This window comes from Mytilus trossulus, chromosome 8, assembly GCF_036588685.1.
Source record: "Mytilus trossulus isolate FHL-02 chromosome 8, PNRI_Mtr1.1.1.hap1, whole genome shotgun sequence".
In the NCBI taxonomy this organism is placed as follows: Eukaryota; Metazoa; Mollusca; class Bivalvia; order Mytilida; family Mytilidae; genus Mytilus; species Mytilus trossulus.
This window is the reverse complement of record NC_086380.1, coordinates 40,727,485-40,737,512: the sequence shown is the minus strand read 5'-3', so window position 1 is coordinate 40,737,512 and position 10,028 is coordinate 40,727,485. Positions and strand designations below refer to the sequence as shown.

At 33.8% G+C, this 10,028-nt stretch overlaps 1 protein-coding gene across 1 annotated transcript; it reads left to right on the top strand.

Moving 5' to 3' along the window:
* The first annotated feature begins 5,300 nt into the window (after positions 1-5,300).
* LOC134727664 (piggyBac transposable element-derived protein 4-like) lies at positions 5,301-7,996 on the top strand. Its single transcript, XM_063592045.1, has 2 exons — positions 5,301-5,587; positions 6,673-7,996. The coding sequence occupies exons 1-2, from the start codon at positions 5,301-5,303 to the stop codon at positions 7,994-7,996; spliced, it is 1,611 nt and encodes a 536-aa protein (XP_063448115.1).
* The last annotated feature ends 2,032 nt before the right edge of the window (positions 7,997-10,028 follow it).

Genomic DNA, 10,028 nt, shown 5'->3' with positions numbered 1-10,028 from the left:
AATTTTGGTCTTCCAACAGACTGTTGGAATCCCAATGAGTACCAATTGCGCTCCTCTTCTTGCAGATTTGTTTTTTATATTCCTATGAAGCAGAATTTATCCAAGACCTTGTACAGAAATGAGAAAAGAAATTAGCCCAGTCTTTTAAGGGCATATCCAACAGTTTCAGGGGAGGTAATAACAAACGTAAACGTCGTCTATTGTTTGCCGTAATTTCACGGTGTTTCAACGACGTCATAATGGCCGTTTGGAAAGAGCGGTTTCTTTCCTCATTGGAAATGGCACGGCGGAAATCGGCAAAAAAATCATACAGAATATTAGCAGAACTAGAATTCAAAACTTAAAGATATCTTTGTCCATTTGGTCTATTATAAAAGAACTGCAATTATCTTAATCATTACTAAACCATACTCACTTAAGTTTCCGTTTTATTAAATATCTTCAATACAGTAGAAAACAACGAGAGCAAATGCATAATGATTTATTATTGCATAAGAAAGTAGCACAAATTGTAATTAGTTCTTTATCAACTTTTTCCGAGATTTTGTCATTCAGGATAGAAAACTTAAAGTTTGGTTTTACTTGAGAAAGATGAAAAAAAAGGTTTCTTGAGAAAAAATAAATACGGCGCAATATATATAGCATTTATAATGCATCTAGCTTTGCGTTAGAGTGCTAATAGATATACATTAGCTCTTTAAATGAATATGAACTTTAACCGGTAAACAATGTAAAACAAAAGATGACACAGTAATAAAAGAATATTGAAATAGGAAAACATTGTAATATATACACTGACATACAAGTAGAAAATATCCGACGATGTTGGTGTTTACTTATGTATGAGGAAACAAATATAATAAAACACACAAAAAAAACCAGTGTAGGTGTCTTTACTAATTAGACACGCCCTTTTCAGTCAGTAGGTCCATAACATGATGGGGAAAAAAACAGCCTTTGCCAAAATACCATAATTCAAAATGGGGAGGGGGGGGCTAATAGCTTTACTCACGATTTTGATCATCATTCAACTTTATCTAGTACGGCATACGTTTTACCGCTAGTACACTCTTATATCTTGATATTGTATCAATCGATCCACTCTCGCCTCGTCGTAGATATGCGCGATATATTTGCCACTGGAGCACGGCAACAATCAATTCATCAGTTTCATATAGTGATGCATAATCATTAGTTCTCAACTGATAATTGTCTCAAACAGTGTTCCAGTTTTGGTTTTTTATTTTTATTTTATATCTTATTTCAAAACGAAAATTTTAGAATTTTTTTCCGCATCTTTCTCTTTGAATTCACTTTTTTGAATAATCAATAATAATATAGAGTGGGGTGCTCAATTTCGCCATATCTTTCCATGTTTTCTTCAGTTTATGTTCAGGTCTTTATGTTTTTGAAGTATACTGATATTTCTATATGAAGATGCAAATGCAAATTATTCTTAGCTTGAAAACGTGTTTGTTTTGAGAAAAATCATCTGAAAAGTGTGATTAAAGGGTGTTTGAAATTTCCTGATTTTTTGTCAACGGGGGACACATATTCGCCGTTTTTGCATATCTATTTTAAACCAAATAACTGCAGCTTTAAACAATATTTATCAAATAAATTTTATTATAGATGAATAGCAGACATTTGAAAGGTGTAAAAAACTGAAATTTTGGGCAATAAGTCAAGAAAATAACTAAGAAATATTTCTTTGAATTTTTTTTCATTTTTTTTCATTCAGGAAATTGGCTGTAAACCGATGTCCGTTTTTCGGTCCTTTGCGGTTAGTTCCGAAATTATGTCTCATTTTCAAAAATAACCATATTTGTTTTAAAAATATAATTTATCGGCATATTTCTTCCATTTCAACCATCCTTTGAAGTTTTTACACCTTAAAATTATATAACGGCGAAATTGTGTCCACGGCGAATATGAGCGCCCCACTCTAGTAGTCTACATCAGTGGTTACATTGTATACAGCCAAACTATGTAGAGGGCAGTAGAACAGAAAACAATTTCCATTGTGTATATATGCAATAACTCATATATTGAAGCGTAAAACCACGGCAGTCAGGCTCGTTTAGGTGAAAAAAAAATACTGTCACAGTTTCAATTTCATATACTTATATAAATTATAGTAAATATGTCAAAAAAAGCAAAAACACACGAAAAAATGTCCACAATTTATTTTAACATTCAACATTTTTCGGTCGTTTTGTTTATGCTCAAGTTAATGTCAAACTGATCTGTTTTGTTCAACAAAGTATGTTTTCATCTACAACTGCAAAAGGCGCAACTTCAATTTTCATGCGACCTTTGTTGTTGTTTATAGATTTTATTCGAAGTTCCTTTATTCCTTCAATCATTTATTTAGATGGCATTTTAGAGTATAGATAGCGCGAAACTCTCCTTACTCTATGCATCTGATATTACGACATTTTTATTTCGACTAAATGAGGCTGCAAATTTAAACATCCGAGCAGCTAAACGGCCGCACCCAATTTTAGCAAATATATACACGTAACTGTTGGACAGGAGCAGTCCAGAGACGGAATATTTCTATACCCAATCAATCCATTTTTAATGATAAAGATTTTAAAGGTATACATTAATACGTCAGCAAACCAACGACACATATAATTCAAAACACTAAGAGTCAACATACAGATTTTTGTTATAGCTAGAAGCCTGTAAAGAGAAAAAGCCAAAACTGCAACAGGAATATATAATACGGAGTGGGTGAGATTTTAGACAGAGGAAGAGGGGTGAAATACCGTATACGATAGCCGGGGACTATTTTAATAGTTTGTTATTCCATGGTTTGCTAAACCGAATAATTCAGTACCTCCCCGTAATCGATCTCCCCTACTTGCTAGGTAGTAATCGTAGATCAGCGGAATATAACGACTGAATTATTCGGGTTAATGGTTTGCATGTTTCACACCCGGGTTTCACAATTTTGATGAACACTATAGAAGAGCTAACTGAATTATTATCTCGTTCATATACTGGTCCATTATAAAGAAACAGGCGACATGACTGCTGTCGAGACAACTATCCAACAAAGTCACAGTGTAAAAATACATTTGTCTGCAACACCGTCGCACTGCCTATGAAAAATTAGCGGGAACTATAACGTTACGTTCCGAAACGTCTTAATTTTGGCGCAATTTGTGAGGCTTACGGAAGGGATTGAGTAAACAGTATGATATTACTCGATTTTTCTCAAAAACGAGTACGGTGACAAATATTTTTCAAAACGTTATGACGTTCCATTTTTTTCAAAGAATAACATATCTTACTTTGGTCAAATCGACACCGTTAGAAATATTTAAAAAAAATCTAAAATGTGCATTTCAAATGTTAATTTCTTACCGTTTTTGGGGGTAACCATGACGTTTTTGGCTTTATTTGAGTAAGAATTAATTCTTTAAATGGTCAAGTTAGATTTTTCTAACCATCTTGACTTATTTTGCTTCAATTTGAGCCCAATTATATAAGTATATTTTGATTAAAAAATCATATTTATTTTTTTAAAATAAAAAACGTTTTTTCCTCCAAAATTCCAAAAATGTTCAATTTTCAGCAGCATTTTTTGCAAAAACGAAATCGACAACATATATTTTTTTGGTCAAAATTCGATTCTCTGTCAATTGAAGAATAAAATATCTTAAAGGGAAAAAATTCTCACCGTCAGAAATAAACTGTTGGATATGCCCTTAACCCTTTCAGTGCCAGGAAAAAATCCGCAACTTTCCGTTTACTGCCAAGCTTGTTTTTTTCTTAAGTACACAAGAATATCTGCCGTCAGTGACGTTAACAATAACGTCGCGTCATAAGATTTTGAGTAAAAGGGTATGACGTCTTTCAGTGATTGATTGACAATTTTGAGACCTCTTGCTTCTATATGCGTAGAAATATTATTTTCTTTTTCGGTAATACTTTTATGAAAAATGACTTTTAAAAATTCCATGGGCAAACGTAAGTTTAGGGAGACGGATTTAAATAAGTTTTTTTCACACTTGTTTCCGAATCATTTATTTGAACTTTATGTAACATTGTAATATATATCATTAATAAATACTGTTTAAACTAAAAGTAAGTTGCGTTGTTTTTTTTAGTTGAAAGATGGTTCCACAGTGTTCAAATAAACAGTGGATAGTTGTTTCATTGGCAATCATTACACATTTCCTTATTTTTATAATTTATACTGATACAAAATTTAACAAATTTTGGAGAGTTTTTGAAAACGGAAGAATTATAGTTACGCATTTTCTTTATCAAGATACAAGTACTGTGGCTTAAATGTTCAAAAGTAAAGAAGAAAAAATAATTGCAAACACGAAGAGTAATCTTTGCAATTAAAAAATTAACAAATTAATGATTGAAATGGGATACGCTGTTGAAACTGAATACTAGTCTCCCTTTTTCTCCACCTTGTTTTTTCTTTTCCAAACAATTTATAAAAACATCGATGAGAAAGGTCCGAAACTATTGAAACATTACTACAAAATAAAAATAATTTGAAAAAGAAGAATTTTCCTCTATACACCGGCTTAAAACAAATGACCCCAGCAACAAGCATTGTGTAAATGTATGGGCCCATTTGCAAGCACAGTTACTTATATAATGCCGTCATAGACAATTGAAAATTTTCCACTTGAGTTGATGTGTTTCTTTTGTTGGTGAATATAATTATTTTCTGCCTGTAATTTGACTATTTGTCAAATTCTTTCAACTTTGGTACTAATAAAAAAACATTTTCTGAAAGTACATTATTTACTTTGTATTGAATATATTTGCTCGTTCGAATAATAAATTGATGTTCAAATTTGCAAGATATCCGAACAAAATGCCTAGTGAATTAGGCTCGGAATCAGACATAGAACCGGCTAATATTCAAAATTTTTAAGAACCGCCTGCAAACGAAAGGCAACATATTTTATCTAAATGACCTTCTAAAATAATTTTCATGGCTCCGGAAGACTTCAACTCAGTAGGTAAAATTCCGATCCAAAGCCCGGACGAAGGCCGAGACAAGGGAAAAAATCATTTACGAAGTAGTTGATATATCAAAAATATATAAAAAAAACCAAATAGATGCTACATTCAAAATATTGGCGAAATTAGATGAATATCTTTATTTGCGCAAATGGTACCTATATTTTTTCAATGGACTGGCGCAGAAGTAGCATTGGCGCAAATAAGTTCATTTTTGGCGCAAAAATATATCACCCGATTTAATGTTTGACGTCGTGTAAAAATATATCGGTTGACGTCATATTCCTCGTGAATCAAATATGGCCGACTCCAGTGATTCAGAGCAGTTTTCAGACGGGGAGAGTGATGGTGATTTTGAAGTTTTAAGCGGTAGCTCAGAATCTGAAGATGAGATGAATGATGTTCCAATGAATGCCAATCCTTGGTTTCGAGTTAGACCTCCGGAGATTGACTATTTACACGACCAAAGATTTGTAGAGAACAGTGGCCCTCAGAATGTCCCTGCTGCCGACGCTAAACCTATCGACTACTTCTTGCTGTTTTTGACACTTGATTTTCTACGGCACATTGTCAGAGAGACAAACAGGTAAAATTTTCAACAACTGTTGCGTTTTATGTTACATTTCACATATGAAAATAGTCATTAGTTTACTCAGTACGATATATTAATGCACACGTTGCGATTATGAAGACATTTGCCTTTGCTTTTTTCTTACCTTTGCCCGGTCGTTTTCAATACATAATATAATATAAACTATAGATATAAAATTGGTATATGATTTTGCTGATTCAATAAAAGGTCAGAGTGAGGTGACATGTCTTCTGAACTAGTACAAAGCAGAGGAATTTTTTTAACGTTAGTATGAGTATATGTTCTCGTCCTACTGTCCTAAATATACACATTACGGTGCGGTCCGGTGTATCCGCGCACCTAAGACTTATGACTTCACTTCATTCAACTGATAAAACCAATAATTGGATAATTTTGTGTGAACACATTCATAACATACTTTTATTTCATAAAATCTTCTGTTTGTATGGTTTCATCCTTTAGATTTTGTGTAATGTGTGTCCAAAATTAGGAAAACCCCTGTTCTGAGAGTTCCTCCAATGTCCGGTGATTTCGCGCATGCCTTCCAAAAATAGCTTATTTGAAATAAAGGAAAGATTTTATACTACGAAATATAGCTGAGTTTGTACCAAACACACTTCCAAGGATGTAGAGCAAAACATATTTCAATCTGATATTAATTTGACTTAAATAAAACAAAAATAATCCGGTGATGTAATTTTTTTAATGGAAATTGGCCAAATATGGTAAATCACGGGATTGCAGTTATTAATTAATTCTTGAACTTATCAATTTTATTCTTTTTTATCCCTTCGGAAGGCTAAAACAATAACAAGAACGATTTTGTATGTGTTACTGTGTTGATATGACAAAATCAGCTAATGCGCGATATCACGGGCCGCGCGGACACCGGGGACTCCACTGTAATTTGACGCTGGACGTTAAACAAAAAAGCACTAAAAATTACCGAATGGGCTTCGAGCATTCGTGAATTAATAATTTATTAAGTCACGCTTTGAGAATGTTAACATGTTTTAGTTCTAAGATTATTTTTACTATTTGTATATTTCATATCAATTATACTGTCATTATTTTTACAGGTATGCACAAGACTTCATCACTAGTCAGCAGAGGATAAGAAGATTTTCGCGTCTTCATTCCTGGTTTAAAGTTGGTGCTGTAACTTTAGATGAGATGAAAGGATTTATATCAGTAATACTTAACATGGGCCTCATACGTAAACCTTCCATTACAGAGTATTGGAACACCAAATTTAAAAGTCAGGATTCTGTTTGGTTTCGTAACATGCTTTATAGAAATCGATTTCAGAGCATTTTGAAATTTTTTCATATCGTAGATAATGCTACAATACCGAATCAAAACGACGATAATTATTCACCTACATCAAAATTTCAGTGCTTCGTTGATCTTTTTAATCGACAGTCGAAACACCATTACATTCCAAAACAGAACATAAGTATTGACGAAAGCTTAATCGCATCTAAAGGCCGGTCATCAATAATACAATATATTCCTTCAAAAGCGGCGAAATTTGGAGTCAAACTTTGGGTATTAGCCGAGGCCGTCAGTGGCTATATTTGTCAAATCAGTGTTTACAAAGGCAAACAATATGACCCAACACCACAAGGAATGTTACAGGGTGCTTACGTAGTCAATAAACTGTTAGATGCCGCAGGATTGTTTAACAAAGCTTATCATTTATTTACTGACAGTTTTTTCTCCTCAATTAATCTGGCTAAAGAGCTTTTAGCAAAAGGGACATTGTTCACTGGAACATTACGCGCTAATCGGCAAATGCCAAACACAATCAAGAATCCTGTTTTGCAGGAAAAGGAGAGCATTTATATTAGACAAGGAATAATTCTGTTATGTGCATATACAGAAAGGAATGGTCGAAAACCAGTTAGAATCATATCCTCTTTTTCTAAAGCAGCACAAGAAAATGATAAACCGGCTATGATTTGCTCGTATAATAAATTTATGGGGGGCGTAGATTTGGCTGACATGATGACAGAGAGTTACAATGATGGACTAAAAACGTTAAAGGTTTGGAAACAGGTTGTTTTTAATCTTATGCACCGTATGGTAATAAATGCATACATTATTTATAAAGAAAACACTTCCGATAATCCGAAATTGTCGAGACTATCCTTCACACAAAGACTGATAGAGGATCTCGCTAAAAATCACATGGTGCTAAGAAACGAAAACCAAGACGACAATAGACAAAATAAGAACAAAAACGGGATCAGAAAGTTGCCGGGTCACAGAGAAAAAGATTGCGATGTATGTTCAGACAGAAATGGTTACGGGGGTCGAAGGAGGAGTAGGACTGTATGTCGAGTTTGCGGAAAAGGTGTTCACCGGGAATGTAAAGACAACCATTTATGTGTTGAATCATGATTAAAATACATTTTTTGTTTCTTATCAAATGTTTTTATTTTATAGCAGGTGTTCAGACAACCCACTACAATTACATAAATTAGTCATGTATATTGCATCGAATTCTCATCCCTCAAATAAAGATGTCTCTGTACCAGGAGCATGACAAGCACTTTTGAAATTACCCTATTTGACCTATTTCTTGATGGTATTTGGGGTTTTTTAAATTGATTTTAATCGGTCATTCTATTTGGATTGGAATTCGCTCATTGAATGTTTTATGCTTGTTGTATTGTTTGATTTCGATTCAGCGTACTTCTGAAGAATCATTATTCCATAAAAGTTGCACATGCAGTGCATCAAAATTGGTTTTTCGACTGCTATCATTATTTAGTGAAACTGTAATATTTCTTTGATTTTTTTTTTTTATACAATACAAAAAAGAAAAATCAGCAGAAAATCCACACAAATTAAAACAAATTAAAAATTGCATAAAAGTATGGCCAACGCGGCTTAATGAAAAATGTAAAGCACTTTGAATGCAACTAAGCAGCGTGCCGTAGCCCCTCCCACAGTACACCAAAAAAGCGACGTCACTGAAACCTATTGTTCGACGTCAAGAAAAAAAACATCGGCCGAAAATCGGCCCGTGGCAGTCAACGTAGTTTATACAAATCGGCCTAAAATCGGCCCATGGCACAGAAAACGTTAATTTCTTCTTTCTGTATATTGATGATGTACTGTCTTTTAATAATAACAGATTCCGTGATCACTTACATTTAACATATCCAAGTGAACTTGAAATAAAAGATACTACCGAAAGAGATAAATCTGCTTCATATTTAGACCTTTTTTTTCTCGAAATGACTACTGATGGTAGGTTGAATACCAAAATATATGACAAACGCGATGATTTTAATTTTCCTATAGTCAACTTTCCATTTCTGTGTAGGAACATCCCAGCGGCACCAGCATTTGGAGAATATGTGTCTCAATTGATACGTGACTCTAGAGCTAGCTCAAAGAACGTTGATTTTGTTGAACGAGGAATACTGCTTTCTAAAAAGTTGCTAAGACAGGGCTATGAATCAATCAAATTAAGGTTATCACTCAACAAAGTTTACGGTCGCCATCATGAGCTGATTGACCATTATGACAAAAGTGTGTCAGAAATCATATCTGTTATTCTTCCTCCGTCATTATAACCTTCCATCATTACCGAACTGAACAAAGAAATAACACGATGGGTGCCGTATACGGTGCAGGAAATGCTAACCATTCCGGAGCAGCTAATTTCTCTCCCGGTTTTCAGTGGAGTGGGGTTGTTTCTTAATTATTATGTATAACTGTTGATGTAATATCCTATTTTTTGTGAGTCTTTGTTTACTCCTTGGTTTGATTATTCTCATCTAATTTCTGGGGTTTTTATGAAAAGTCTATCATAAAGTTTTCAAATTTACTATACATCGAGAATTCATTTGGTTTAGAGTTAGGCGTGCTAAGCTGAAATGAGTTTGAAGATGTTGGTTCGCTTTAAGAAAATCTGCATGAGTTGTTGGGGGAGCCATAGGATATGAATATTGATACGGGGTTCCAATTGAAGTTTGACCGTATGTGTTTAAATGGTTTACATTACCCGGGTTACCATGTAATATGTTTTTAGATGTACTAAATTGATCTGCTACTGGAGTATATGGTGTTTTTGGTTTATTTCGGTTAACACTTTGTGCTCTGTTTACATTGGCGTCCATTTTTGTTATTTTTTATTGTAGTGGTGTCTTACTTGAACTTCGTTGACCTTTTATTTTCATCCTGTCCTTTTCGTTTTTCATTTTTTCGATCCCAGTGTTGCTAAAGTTCCTAATGTTCTCCATGATAAATCACAAAGTTCCAGTATATTACACAAAACATACAACTAACAACTTTGTATATGAGCTCAGAAGCCCTGTCTGACATGTCCGCCATTTTTATAGCATATTAAGAAAAGCCCGTGTAAAAAGAAAGTTAACTCGTTAAATATCCTTTCATCGTGGAATGTTATAAACGGTTCAAT